The 15,336-nt window shown below is 37.3% G+C and overlaps 1 protein-coding gene across 6 annotated transcripts in view; it reads right to left on the reverse strand.

The window, feature by feature from the left end:
- The window catches only part of SGCG (sarcoglycan gamma), a 136,989-nt gene that overhangs the window by 12,601 nt on the left and 109,052 nt on the right, over nucleotides 1-15,336 (reverse strand). For all 6 annotated transcript variants that reach the window (XM_035542543.2, XM_035542540.2, XM_035542541.2 and 3 more), the window contains one exon: nucleotides 9,494-9,566. In XM_035542543.2, the coding sequence (XP_035398436.1) occupies nucleotides 9,494-9,566 (73 nt within the window). The remainder of the gene's footprint in view (nucleotides 1-9,493; nucleotides 9,567-15,336) is intronic.

A 15,336-nucleotide genomic window follows, 5' to 3' on the forward strand; every position in this document is an offset into this window, starting at 1 on the left:
TGAAAAAAACATTTATGAGGATGGTTCATATGTAAACCTATTGGACATAAAACTACTAGATAGCATCCAAAGGAGGGAAACAAAGATGGTGAAGGGCCTAGAGGGGAAGACATATGTGGAGCGGCTGAGGTCCCTTGGTTTGCTCAGCCCAGAGCAGAGCAGGCTGAGGGGAGGCCTCATGGCGGCCTGCAGCTCCCTCACAAGGGGAGCGGAGGGGCAGGCTCTGAGCTCTGCTCTCTGGGGACAGCAACAGGACCTGAGGGAACGGCATGGAGCTGCAACAGGGGAGGGTCAGGCTGGGCGTTAGGGAAAGATTCTGCACCCAGAGGGTGGTCAGGCACTGGGACAGGCTCCCCAGGGCAGTGGTCATGGCACCGAGCCTGCCAAAGTTCAAGAAGCATTTGGACAGTGCTCTCAGACACGTGGTTTGATTTCTGGGTGGTCCTGTATGGAGCCACGAGTTGGACTTGATGATTCTTGTGGGTCCCTTCCAACTTCAGATATTCGATGGTTCATGAGAGGAACCCTTCCCACTTCAGTGAATGAACTGTGAACGAGTGTTTCTGCTTGCAGAGAGAGGAGAGTTTTAAATCTGGGTGAGCATTTAAGATGCACCTCTTTATACTGGACACAGAGATCCTCTGTGATTGGAACCTCTTGTGTGAATGCAGCCTGAATATGTAAGAGTTGAATGGTAACCAGAAGTGTGTGCAGAATTATGAGCTGAATCATGGAAACAATGAGGAACACATTTAGGATCACCCAAAGTTTTGAGCAGGTACAGGTGTTTGTTATTGCTGTTTTGTTTGTTTTTGGTTTTAGGTCTACTCCATACATTAAGGAAGCATGGTTGCTTTTCAAATAAATATCTCTGTTGGTTTTTAGCTTATGTTGTCTTATGTTAAAAATGATCAAGGCTAAAGGGCAGATCCCTGAGGCACTCCATTCCTTTTGGGCAGCATTCTTAAATGTTGGGATTATTTGCTGTTGTCAGCTGGTATGTTCTTCAGCGTATTTTCCATTACTTTAAACAAAAATTTTCTCATCGTATTTTTATTTCTTAAAATAGTATGTGTTCCAATTTGTTCCATATTTACGTTCTAAATACGAAATGACTGGCAACAGATGATTCCAGTAAAGTTCAATTATAAGATTCTGGATTCAAGGGAATTGTGAAGCATAAGCACTGCAGGCACCAACATTGCTTACAGCTTAGGGGTGATCTTTGTATGCAAGTACAATTACAAGGCCAGATTTGAACAACAGATGTTTTCCAGCTCCCAAGGTTTTGGATAACAGAACTTATTTTATGTAAGCAATATGAAAGAAATGATTCAAGTTCTAGGACAAATGCACTTACATATTCTCTTGAAAAGAGAATAAAACACTGCCAAGTTTTAATGATACTTTGAAAAGACTGTAAAAGCAATTCAAAACAACATTTATAACCTATTCAAGAGCATAGCAGGCATGATTATTAGAGTGCAGTTATTTGTTTGCTAGTGCTTCATCCATCTTAAATACTGAGATGTTTTTGCCTGTTTGTCCACTGTCACTCAATCCAGAGATATTGAAGGAATGAAGACTAAAGATCAGAATGGAGATATGATTAAAATAGAAGCTTCTCTCAAAACTGGCAGTTATGATAAAGAGTGGCAAGCAGAGCTAATTCAAAAAAGGTTTCCAGGATGACCTCAATTTTGTGATGTGCTGAATCTCAAGGTAATTAAAAACAACCAAGACCCCGGTGAATATGATTGAATCTGGCACACCACAGATGTTTCCAGTATGGTTATCTTTTTCAAATGACTTTAATGATATTATAAAACAACTTATAGTGTTATAAATTTTAACTCTTATATAATAACACTCTGCATCACTATTGTCAAAATCTGGTTAGTATTTTCATTATGAGTCTTTATTTTCTTAAAAATATCTTTCAGATTCAAATGTGCCATGCCTTTCCTTTTATATAACTCAACCAATTTTTTCCTTTGTTATGTAGAAGCATAGAAAGATTTCAAGAAACCAGTAGGTGCTCTTCATAATGTCCACTTGTTCTGCAGGTATGCATGAAAAGAAACACTCAAGTGAAGAGGTCTTTGGTGACAAGCAGGTCATACCATTTCCCTCTTCTGATTCATTAGTATAGTGATTGAGTGTGCCACACTCTTGCCATTGTCCTCACAACTGAAGTATCACAACTGCACATAAAGGCTCAGAGAGAGGGTAAAGAATGTGAGAAGCGCCTGTGCACATGTGCAATATATCTTGAAGAACTACTGTTATTGAGAAATGCTCCCCTTTCTTCTTCCTCTTTTTCCCTTTCATTTGCCACATGCACATCTTTATGGTGGTGGACTCCTGTTTCATGCCTCCCCTCAGCTTCTTTGATATAAGTGCTGGCAAGTATTTAAGTGAAAACTAATGTAAGGGGAGCTCTACACAGCTCAACGTTATGTCTTAGACATCTTAAAGTGACAGCATAATAATAGACTTACAAAAAGAGCTCCAGGTGGTCATCTGCAAGGTGTCTATAACTGTGACAATCATTAATGAAATTTTCACAGTAGCTTGCACACTGGCAGAGTACACTTTAATCACTGATGACACGTTCACTTTAGCAATCTCACAGAATAATCTGACATCATCAGGTATGCAGTTCAACAGTGTAGGAGTAGAAATCATTATACCTCTGGTCTTTGTGCTACTGACATAAGCAGCCATGGAAAACACAGAAATGGCTTTGCCCTGTACAAGCAGCAGAAATAACTCCTATTGATTTTAATGTGTTAAGTCACATCTCTGAAAAGCTGAGGCTTTAGGAAGAACATCAGCCACCTTACTAGCTTAAGTGGAAGTCAGTTACAAGAACGGGCAGAAACCTGGCATGTGTTCTTAGGGAAATCTTATTTGGCAAAAAGGCCACTAACATTGGTGCATGGATTTCCTCTACTCCTGTTACTGAGGTATCACTCACTGGTTTCAGAAGATGGCAGTTCTCCGATGCAGAAAACATTGTAGGTGCTCAGGAGAGCAGCTCTGACCACCAATACATCTATGTGGAAACAGGCTTGCTAGGAGATCTGAGGCTCTGTTCCCACTGGTCACCAAATATTTCTCCTACCTCAGGAGGGAAACATCTTCTGTGAGAGCAGGGGAGAGAACCTCTGCAGACTCAGAATTACAGAAGGGAGGACTATCTAATCAGCAGAAGTAAGTTAATCTCCTAAGGTGATATGGTCCATTTGTCCTTCATTTATTTATTTCATAAGATTTTGAAAATTCCTTAAATCAATCAGCTTTGGGTGAAACAGTGGGTGACCCAGTTTAATCTATGTTTATTGACAATGGAGGCTCCAACTGTTTTCACTAGTGCAGGGGTGCCTCCCACAAACTGGTAAATTTGAACTGAAGTGTGTTCAAGGTCAAGCAAGACCTCTTGGCCACCAAGACCAAACCCTGAAATCTCAACCCAGCATCTGCAGCTGACCTGCTGTGGTCAGCCTGAGGAGCTCTCAGTTAAAAAGCTAGCAAGGATCCTGTCCTACTGCCAGCTCTGTTAGATTATGCTACTAAAGGCTAATAAATTAAAGACAGATCTGCAGAGAATCAGAGGAACAATGAGTGAAGGGGCATGAACAGCCACATCAGTGAAAAGAGAGCACACTGAATGGACTACTCCTACGAGCACCAAAGGGAAACAAATGAGACCATTCTCCCTGGTGTGAAACCCACCAAGAGGAGTCAATGAAATAAACTCTCTTTCTGTAATGTCATGCAGAGTAAAAGGGGTTATTGCCTACAAGACTTACTATGGCATGCAAGAGGAGGTGCATCTTGAGACAGAGCAGGGTGACCTCCTGAGTTGTGTACTTATTATGGGATGTTTAGGGGAAGGATCAAAGAAAGGAAAAAGGATAGATCAAAGTGGATCAAAGAGAAGAAAAAAAGGAAAAATTGAGGGAAAGGGGTATAAAAGTGGCTGTTTGGGTGCAAACAAATGGCTGGTCAGTGCTTGACTACTGTGGTTTATCCTCTATTCATCTTAAATCCTAACTATTTCCTGTATGAATTTGTTCCCTACTCTGAGCCTGTATGAAGAAAGTGCTGGTGAACTTCAGGCACGACTAGCTGGTGAGCAGGTTGAATGTTCTCAGCAGACAAAACTGGAGCAGGCTGGCCCAAGCTACTGGATACACTGCATGTTCAAAGCCATCCTCTGCAGGAACCATTTTTTTTTTTTTTTTTTTTTTTGCGCGTGTGTGTGTATGTATCTCACTAGTGGACCTCAATGCTGATCAGCTGGGGAAGAGGAACAAGACTGGGATGTCCATGCTACTCATGCTTATGTGATGTCTGCTTGTGTTGACGTGGCTGGGCATTGCTCTTCGGTTTATTGGTGTGGCTGGCCATGTGTGTATTTTTTGTAGTCCAGGCACATGTATGCCTACCAGGAATATGTGCTCATAAATAACTCAAGAAAGATGGAGAAATTAAATACTGGGGAAAGATTATCTCGACAGATTAAAGCTTCCAGGTATGTGAAAAAGGGTAAATGCTTTGAAGTACATTTCCTTGAGTTTGGAAGCTCTACAGTATCTTCATATTTCGGCTGAAGGGAAAACAGTTGTACAGAGCGCTCTGTTAGTTGAAATACATCAGTGCAGATGGGTCCCCTTTCCCTTACTGTTACTCTCTTTGTAACGTGCTAGGGATGTATCAGAAATATCTTAGAGTGAATGTTAGGTACAAACCTATGCAGAAGATGTTACAAATTCAATACCTGAAAAGTAAGAAAAATTAAAAAATGACTTATGCTTAGGGAGCTAGTACTTTAATATATTGACAGAATATGAGACATGACATAAAGAACTGTTGTAATTAAGCAAAAAAAATACCACTGTAATTTGTAATGTGAATCCCCATGAACAACCTGTTTCAAGAACATGGGTGCACAAAAAGTAGCTGGCAACCCATGACAGAGAAAAGAGATTTTACTTGGAAAGTACTCTTCACTTTAGAAGACAAGATGTGAAATAGTACCCAGGTCTATACTAATAAAGTATTTTAAAATATATGTCAGATACTTAAATTTGTCAGATATGTTTCTGAAAAGGCAATAAATGTGATGGCCTGTACCATCCCGTCCTTTTACACTATGCGTTTTTATAGATTTGAGTCCATCAATTGAATGGAAAGAAAATCTTTAAGCTTCCACAAGAAGTATGTGATGGTGTTTTCAGTTAACATGAATGCAGTAAAGTACATGAATGCAAATATGTATCTAGCAAATTAATGCCAGGGCTCATAAAATCATATTGCAGTAGAAATGTCTCACTAGTCAGGGAGCAGAGATACTTTACAAATACTGGCTTATAATTGTAGACTCACTTGTCCGTTATGTAATTCATTCTCTTCTGACTGACTGGGCTTTTAATTTGCATAATGAATGCAAATAAAAATCACTGTACTTCAATTAGTCAAATGGTATTTTTAGTCAATTAGCATGTAAGCATTAGTATTACAAATATGATCAAGCAATGATTTTGTGAATGCTTTTACCCTGATTAGCTTCTATACATCTCCTTCTAGACTTTCTTCCTTCCTTATAATACCCCAGAGCTTCACCTTCCAGCAGTTTCTTACTGTCCAATTTAACCCTAGCAAACCTATACTTTGAGTGGAAAAGGAAACAGATTATGAATGAGGAATGGAAAGGATAAAAGTAAGGCTTAATAAAGAGTCAAAGAGAAGTAGAAGCCATAAGAAAAGTAAACTTATAGGCTGCCACAACAGGGACATATTTATTTCGAATATATAGAAATGGATGTTTACCAGCAACCCACCAGTACATGCCTTAACTAAATGCTGAGATGTATCAGTATAATTATGCCCTCAAGCTACCAGTATTCTACAACATGAATATCAGAAACCAGTAAATACATATTTTTATGCTTTTCATTGTTGGACAGAGGTATTTCATCAAAATATGAAGGATCATTTCTTAAATTACATTTTTAAAGTTTTGGTGAATGCCAATATAATATATTTGTTTAAAATAAGGCTGTTTTCACCAGGAAATACTGAAATCTTCACAGAATATACATGTAGACTGTTAAATATACCTATATTTTGTTAACATTATTTATAGATTTATAATCATGCTCTGACCAAAGCTGACTCTCTGGAAAAGTGACATCACTCCTGCTATACCACTTTTCAAATCCAAGAAATGTGGAATGATGTGGGTCATATTTGAACTTGAATGTAAACCTTGAGTTGAAGAACTGGCAAAATACCACATGCTGTACTAAAAGTGATTTCCCATAGGACTTGTGCTCAGAATGCTCAGTTGCTGGCTGTCAGACATCCGTATGTGGCAACTATGAGAACAATGCTAGTACTCATCTGTGAGCATTATATTCATCATGCACAGTATACAATTAGTTAATAAATGGTATCTTATTTAGAAGTGGGCAATGCTATTTTAAACATAGGGATGTTTCAACTTTGAGATGTAGATTTTGTTTGTATAATTCTTCCTACCACTTCGAAGTAAGTGCAAGCACATCTCTTTTTCTTTACAGGTGAGTCATGAATTCAATCTATTAGACTGAAAAGGACTTGATGTGTTTCCTTCAAACTAGAAAATGAAAAGACAGTTACTGACCACAGTATAATTGCATCACTCTGCCTCCATTGCTTAGCTATAAAAAAGATATGCTCTAACACACTTATCATTTTGTTTCCAGAAAAGTAGTCTATCTTTAAGTTTGGCATTTGGACAGGAAATCCAGCAGAATGTGTAATTCAGAAGGCCATTTGTGTCAACATTGTTTGCGATGCTGCTCTAAACCTGAATGAAAGAGAATGTGGTCTCCATTCATATGACACTAGCTGAAATGTTATGACCACTAAGAGCTTTCCAGTCAGCTCCTTGAAACATGCAACTACTGTTGAAGTGGATGGGTTTTCTTGAAGCATTATTCTCTGTATATAAGGCTAAATATTGTGGCACTTTATATCACATTCATCCAGCATATTATATTCACATAGTACAATATAACCACTGAAAGAAAAATAGAAGAAAAATAGCAGAAGATTAATAGGTGGTGAAAGTGTGGAGATAAGGCTTGGGGTGAGCAAATAGGTTCTATTACCTGTAACTTGATAGTCACTACTTTAAACTGGAAAAGAAGTATTATTCAAAATTAAAATAGAAAAGTATTACTTAAAATTGCATTTAAAAAAATCATATTGAAGTGTTTTTCAATAGGTATCCTCCTGTATTTAACAGTGTGGAATGAAACAGAATATTTATAAAGCATTACAAAATTACCATGCATTGGTAAACTTGTTTCAGCTTCTTCGCAATGGATTGCATGAATTTTGTTTACACTGCCATTTAAGGTTACCCTTGAAAATAACCTTTCTCCAGCATGAGCTTTCTAAATCGCTTTTCTCTGTCTGTATCTTAACTTAGCATCTGCACTGCAGACAAACACATTTGCTTCTTGATCCTCCTAAGAAGCCCTCCATGGAATCACTGCCATCTCTGCTTTCAGACTTGACATTGATTATGGGTGGCAATGACAGCAAAAAAATTAAAGGAGTGAGGCATTTTGAATGGCTGTGATTTAGCTTCAGGTCTTCTGAGCCTGCCGGGACATCACATAGCTTCATGCCCTGATATTCACCATTTTTCTTAGGGTTAAACTAACTTGGTTTCTAGCACAGGTGGTTAGCAGCTCTGGCTTTAAGGCAGATGATAATGTCTGTCACAAGCGTCAGTGCTCATGCTACCACGTAGATACTTCCTAATAATTATTAGGATAACTTCTGTAAATTCTGAATCTGTGTTTCCCACTATTTTAAGTCAATTGAACACAGAACTGAGTGAGATTTTAACTATTACTGTTGAGCCCTGCTAACGTGGAGCAACATTCTAGATCAAAATGTGCTTATAGTTGACATGGTAATATCACTAAACAGATAAGCCACCAGGTAAACATCTGTGAAGGAGAACCTTATAAATACCTTCAATTAATCTTATCTGGTTCTTCAAATGATATTCTGTGTCAAAAATAGATGAAAAATTTATAATAGACACAGTTGAATGTAGCTCAAAACAATGCAATTGTTGTTAAATGAAGTGTAGATAAGAGCTTACACTTAAAATGCAACATAGTACAATGACTGTAGGAGAAACTATTAGCTTCAAACCTATTAAATACTAATTGATGATGTATTTAAAGCAAAGTAACAACCACAGAAAATATCCAATTAAAATTTATAAAGAGCTTCTTGACTTTGTAATTAGAAAATTCAGTGTCTTAAGTGTTCATAAATACTACTTTATCAAAACTGAGACAATCACAGGAAATTAAAAATTTACAACATAATGAGTCCACTCCCTCCAAAACCAGACAATGTTCATTACAATGCACAATCCTATATATTGGCTGAAGTCTGTCACATTCAAATTCTACTACGATAGAAGAAATGCTTTTTTGAAAGTAGAGATAAACATGTGGAAAAACTGATGTCCCAAGCCCATTCTGTCTTCAAATGCAAGCACACAGTATTCGCTGTAAGTAAATGTTGAAAATCATGGAGAAAATTAAAAGAAGAATCTTAGTAAAGTTTCCCTCTCATTTGCCATTCTCAATTTGCAAATTCAGTCACCAAAGTACAGACAGTGCTCTTGAAAGCTTTAATCATCTTATGCTGCTCTCTAATAGTTACCCCTATTGGAGAAGAAACACTAAGAAATTATTACAGAAAGTAGCAGACTGTCAAGGTATGAAAGGACAGAAGTAAAACTGTAAAGAGGTCCTCTTCATTTAATTTTTCTTTGAACTGACATACAAAATGGAAAAAAAGATTTTCATGAACTGAACGTAGATTGAGTTGAGCTCATCATAATCAACACATTATAAACTAATTTGGGATACTACGAATTACATGGAGTAATTCACACAGAAATCTATCCCAGGATTAAGGAGCTTTGAAACTTAGGAGATACTTTATAATTATTTTCTCATCCCAAACTGCTTTTTAATTACACAGTTTTGGATCTTTCCAAATGTTTCTTCCTAGTCTGTTTCCTTGGACTGATAATATTTTATAAAAATTTTGACTTGTCATAAGATTATGACCTACTTCAAATAAGTAACTTTTATTTCAACATAGCAGAAAAAGTTATACTTACGTGTTCTGAAATTGTAAAATTAAAGTGTACAGAAGAACTTCACACAGTAGATTATGTGGCTTTAAATACTCACCATCTGTAATAAATCATCTCATAATATACTTCTAGAGTTGCACACCAATGTAGAATTTTCCAGTAAAACAATAAATTATCACATAATAGGAAAAGTTAGTACTAGTTCTGTAAATGTTGTTTAAAATCCCTTGTTCTGAAAAAAAATGTATGTATAGCAAACAACATTTACTTATTAGATTTATGCTTTTATGTGTATGTTCTTACCTAAGCTGTTTAAAAGCCTCTGCCTTCACAAGCGGTGTTTCTACAGAGTGTTCAAAAAGTGCTCCTTCAGGACCTGGAAAGAAGGAAAGTTACTATATTGTAAAAGTTCAAATATTAAAGAAATAGTGACAGTGATTTATACAGCCGCTTTGAAAACAGAAATTAAGATACAAAAATATATATTAACAACTAATGAGACAATTATTATCCAGATACAGTTTTACTATTATTGTATTAATTGGAACAAAAGAATACACTGTTAATGCAAAAGTACAGGTTAAATTCTTTTAAGAATTTGAGAAGTCGGAAGACAAAGTTTAAATCACTTGGGACAAAAACGTAAGTAAACAGGATTTTTATAACACAACTTCCTTTAGAATTAATAGAAATAATTAAAACTTCACAAAACCTTTGCAAATATTGTAGAATTAAAACATCACCTGCATTTTAGACTATTCTATATAAAGCATAAACGCTGCCATGTAGCTTCATCAAAGATTTCCCTTGACTGTCAGGCAGACGTGGTAAAGAAAAAATAGTATTTATGCATGTAAAATGGTATCAGATGGTTTAGCTCTTGAAATAAGAGTAATTTCAGCCCAACAGAGGAGAAATGGTGCTTACCTACATGTGGGTGGTATGTGTGTAGGTTGGGCAAAGCAAGTCAGTCATATCAAATGCTGAAGGTAAATGCAACTTAAAGCCAAGATATGCAGAACCCAGCTGAAGTGGATACAGAGTCTTGAACTGTTCCTGATCCTTCCCATAAAGGGGCCACTGCCTAGCCTTATCACCTAGATATCAGTACCCTCCTGAAAATCAAGAGTCTGTGGCTGTACTCTTTGCGGTTTTAAGTTATTTTGTGCAAGAAATGATATGATAATAAAGGCAGTAATTTTCAAGACCAGAACTTGTAGTACAGAGCACAGAATGCAATGGACAACAATATTACTGTGAGAATTTATGGGCTGAAATAGAAGCAAGATTGAGTGCCTCTAGAATGAGAACAGAAATGAAAAGGTAATAGCTCAGAAACCAAGATCTTAGAGGATAAATTCAATTAAGGACTTACATGGATTCTAACTCCTGCACATTTAACTTATTTAGGAATTCAAATTGCCCATAACAACACAACAGTCAATTTTCAACCTAGGTGTAAAATGCTGAGGTTCAAGACAACAATTCAGATCAAAAAAAATATCATGGTCAGACAGCTAATGAAGGTAGTTTCCTATGTCCTCTTATGTCTCTTTGATGACTTGTTTTCTATACAAAATATAGCCCCTCTCTCAGAATTTCCCATGCTGAATGAAGTTTTCCTTTTCTTACAGGATTTCCTGTAAGAATCTTCTCTGGGGGTGCCTGTTTAACTCTGAACTCTATGTCACAGATCATATTTAAAGGCAGACTTTGTTCATTTTTTATTTGGTCCCACTCCCAGGCCTACTTTGTGGGATTCGTCTCTTCTGAGAGCTTTTTTTTCCTATTTGATCCTTTCCTGAGGTTGGTTTTCTTAATCGGAAACTTGATATTGGTTTGACTCCCACTTCTGGGAGCAGTTTGATAGCACTTGGTACTGGTAAGATTCATATGCACATGTATGTGCATATAAATAATCAGTAATTGAGAAAAAAGTATATATATGTACATGTAAGTAATCAAACACTGATAAGTAATCAATTAGAAGATAAATCTTTTTGTTGTTGTTGTTGTTGTTGTTTTCTTTCTGGAAGATCTGATGAGACCAGGATGAAAAAGTGATTGTGGAATCAGGAGGAAGGAAGAAAAGACAAGAAGAAATGTATGATTAGTAAATGGATGTGGTATAATCAGAGAATCATAGAATCATTTAGGTGGGAAAAGACCTTCAAGATCATCAAGTCCAAATGTCAACCTGAGCTACCAAGTTCCATCACTAAACCATGTCCCTTAGTGCCACATGCACATGTCTCTTAAATACGTCCAGGGATGGGGACTCCACTGCTTCTCTGGGCAGCCCATTCCAATGCTTGACCAATGCACCATGAAGAAATTCTTCCTAATACCCAATCTAAAGTTCCTCTGGTGCATGATTAGTGCCATTAAATGTCTAGTCTTACAATTGCATTTTTATAGATTTTCCCATTGTGTGCATGTGAAAAAAACAAACAAAAAAAAAGAATTTTAATTTAGTCCACTTGTGTTAAGCCATATAGTTTGAATTATTATAAAGATTAGGGAAGAATACCATCACTTCCGTTACTATTTTGCAAAAGTACCATCAACTGATATTCACAGAATCACGAGATAGAATAGTTAGCTATCAGAGCAATAATCAGGTAATAAAAAGTAAATAGAGCCTACAAAACAATAAAGAATGACTTCAAAAGGAAAAGACTTGTGTCTGTAACTCAATTCGTGAGTTTTATCTTCACATTAGACATCACCAGCATGGACTGACTCTGAAAAGCTCTACTATGTGCTCCGCCTGATTTTCATTTAATTCCTCTGTCATCTTTAGAAATCCATAAAATAGCCATAGCTCATCATCACCTATTTGTACTTTCAAAACTGATTAAAAGTGGAATTAAAGGTTTTAAGTATGGATGTTTGCATCAGTGGCTTCAGGAGAAAACATGAGAAATCTGATTGCTCTCTTTCCCATACACACTTAGCTGAAAGTTAAGAATCTGAGGTATCAGTATGAAAGGTGAGCACAAAATACTAAGGTTCTCTCGCAGATTAATTAGACATCGTCTTCTGTAGTTCTTGCAACATTTTTGTATGCAGTAAAGCACCGGGTATGACATTATTAAATACATTTATATCTTTGAATTGTAAATGAGACGACAAGCTTGGTTGATAAAGATAATAGTATGGGCATAATAAACTTCCACAGGTATTTACTTTGATGCCACATCACATTTTGATTAAGAGATTAGAGCAACACAAATCAGACTGGAATGCATTACATGGATTAAAATTGGCTGAAAGGTCTTAAACATAATTGCAAACAGGGAGCCATGAATGAAGGGATGTATTACTAGTGGGACCAAATGTGGTATAACATTTTATCATGGACTTGGAACAAAAAAAAAAAGATGATTTCAGTTGACACAGACACTGGGAAAGAGGAGATAGGAGTGAAAAGAACAAGTCACTAATAAAGGGATATCTCTGTTTTGCAAATGTGACTTTATCAGGTCAGCAATTTTTAAGCTGACCTCTATACATGAGCTCCCTACTCAATTATTTAAGTTAAACTAACTTGTCTAGTAATATTTTCTGACCCTGAATGCTTTACTTTGACAACATTCCTAAACTTGATTACTCAGAAATCTACTTCTTTTGTAATCAAAATTCAGAATGCCCTACTGACCCTTGAGCTTAGTTTCAAAGCCACCCTCAAAACTAGATCTGCAGCCTGCTCAGAAGTGGGCTAGCAGGCTGCTGGGGGCATCTTACAGCACACAAGGGATGTCACATGCCAAAGGTGCCCTCATGATATCTCACTGTAGAATGTGCAGATCACTGCAAGGCTAGTAAGGAAATGCTTATAGAAGGCGGGGGGGGGGGATGGGAACTCTTCTTTCTCACAGGCTTTTCTCATTTCACTCTGGGACCTGATTATAAACAGCCTTTTGTATTTCTTCTACAGTGCCATTTACACATAAGTTCACATTTGGTGATATAAAAATGAATAGTTGCATAGTGTTTCCTTGCATTTGAGATATAGCTTGATAAGATTATAAAAGACATTGTATGACCTACTTATCAGTCATGAAAGGGATGGGAGCTGATAAACCAGATGCCTCTTCTAGCCCACTCTTACATTCCTATCAAGGTTTGGACTTGCTGTGATTAAGATGACCAGATATGCACAGAGAGATGTCAGAAAGAGGAGCCTGGCAAAACTGACTGGAGGAGGGAAGCAATCATCGATATGGAGATTTGTGAGGTCTGAGTGCAATCACAGAACCATAGAATCACAGAATGGTATGGGTTGGAAGGGACCTTAAAGATCAACTAATTCCAACTCCCCTGCCATGGGCAGGGACACCTCCCACTATTATGTTTGCTGAAGCCTTGCTTGAGAAAAAGCAGATCCTTTTTTAAGGGATGTGCTTCTGTCTCTTGCTCTGGGATGGCGGGTCTAAGCATCATTGTGGCTCAGAAACAAGGCAGAGAGACACGCAAGCTCCCCAGAGAAGCCCAACTGTATCACTAATTCTCAGCCTGTGCAAACCAAGAACAATAGAGATAGTTCTAAAAACCAGCAATCACAGCATTTTAATTAAAAAAAAAAAATCTTTCCGATAGTCTTTATATAACAGCATTATCATCAGAGCATTCCCTCCTTACTGGAGGAGACCGAAGCCCACACTTAGCAGTGAGCAACTTTGAGGAGCTCACCTTCTGTTTCTCCTTTTGAAGGAGAACCATGAAAAAGGAAGAAATGAGAGCAGGGGGCCACAGGCAGAGCTTCATGTTGCTAGTGGACATAAAGAGTGTTTTTTTTCAGCTGTCTCCTTATGCTGTGCACATAACTTTTCATGTCATTACAGAGCATTGTCCTGGGAGGTGGGATTGCAGGCCTGAAGTTTCCCAGGCCACAGAGGGAAATTCAGAACATGTCTCCCATTTCCTAAGTGCCCTGACTAATAGATTTTGAAAAAAAAAATAAGGAAAAGATATAGATGGCTGCAGGATAAGCCCTCTTGGGTGTGTGCTTCCAGGACACCCTGCTCTGAAAGACAGGTGAGCAATAATAGAGATAGTACTACTTGCATGGGAAGAGGAGCTAATGGAAAAAAGCCAATGGGAAATACCAGTTTTAATATTCCAGAGAAAAAGGTATTAAAGGGGCATGTGTGCGTAAGAGGGAATAAGAAGGTTTATTTATATATTCTAGAGCTGTCATTTCTAAGAAAGTTTAAAACGTTACCTTCCTGTGAGGAAAACTTCATGAAACAACATTAAGTTTAGTCAGTACGACACACACACACAAAAAATCACTTCATGGTAAAAGTTTTTGGAAAATGGCCCTAAACTGATCTCTTGTCTACCTTAACTACTTTATCTTTTAAACTGTAAAGAAGGAGACTTAAATTATGATATAAATATTACTGCATTTGCTATTTTGTAGAATGTTGTTTATAAATATCATTTAATCCTAAAATGCACAAGAACAAGATACTCATTTTCTAAGGAGAGAATTTTAATGAGAGGACTTAAGCCAGAAGGTTTCTTTAACACCTGTCCCACACACACTATCAAGCAAGGTCTATCTGCCTCTTAAAGTCTAACAGCAGAATGTTTATTCATATACAAAAATTGTCACATACTTAACATAGCTTGTGAGCAGAAACATTTCAATTAAACACACATCTTCACATTGTGCTTCAGTGTTAGCTATTCAAACTGAAAACCTTTCCACATAGAACTAGAAAATCACTGACAATAATTAGCAAACACTCTAAAAGATTATGAAGGACAGGCAAGCAGAACAAGTAGTAGACTGGATAAAGTGTGATATAATACTTATCACCTTTGCATTGCCAACTTTTCTGCAAAAAGAGTGGAGGGTAAGCAACTTCATTCTATTAATTTCTTATGTTCCATTATTCTCATAATCAAAATATTACCCTTTACTATAGTCGTGATATATAAATTACCATTAGCACTTGTTAAAATGTTTTTTTGCAGTAGTTGAGACCATTTTGGACCACTCTTCCCACAGCCTGTAGCGCTGCATGGGGTTGTTGTGCCCCAAGTGCAGGATCTGGCACTTGGCCTTGTTGAACCTCGTACAGTTGGTCTCAGCCCATCAGTCCAGCCTACCCAGATCCCTCTGCAGAGCCCTC

The sequence above is a fragment of the Cygnus atratus genome, chromosome 1, assembly GCF_013377495.2.
Source record: "Cygnus atratus isolate AKBS03 ecotype Queensland, Australia chromosome 1, CAtr_DNAZoo_HiC_assembly, whole genome shotgun sequence".
NCBI classification, from domain to species: domain Eukaryota; kingdom Metazoa; phylum Chordata; class Aves; order Anseriformes; family Anatidae; genus Cygnus; species Cygnus atratus.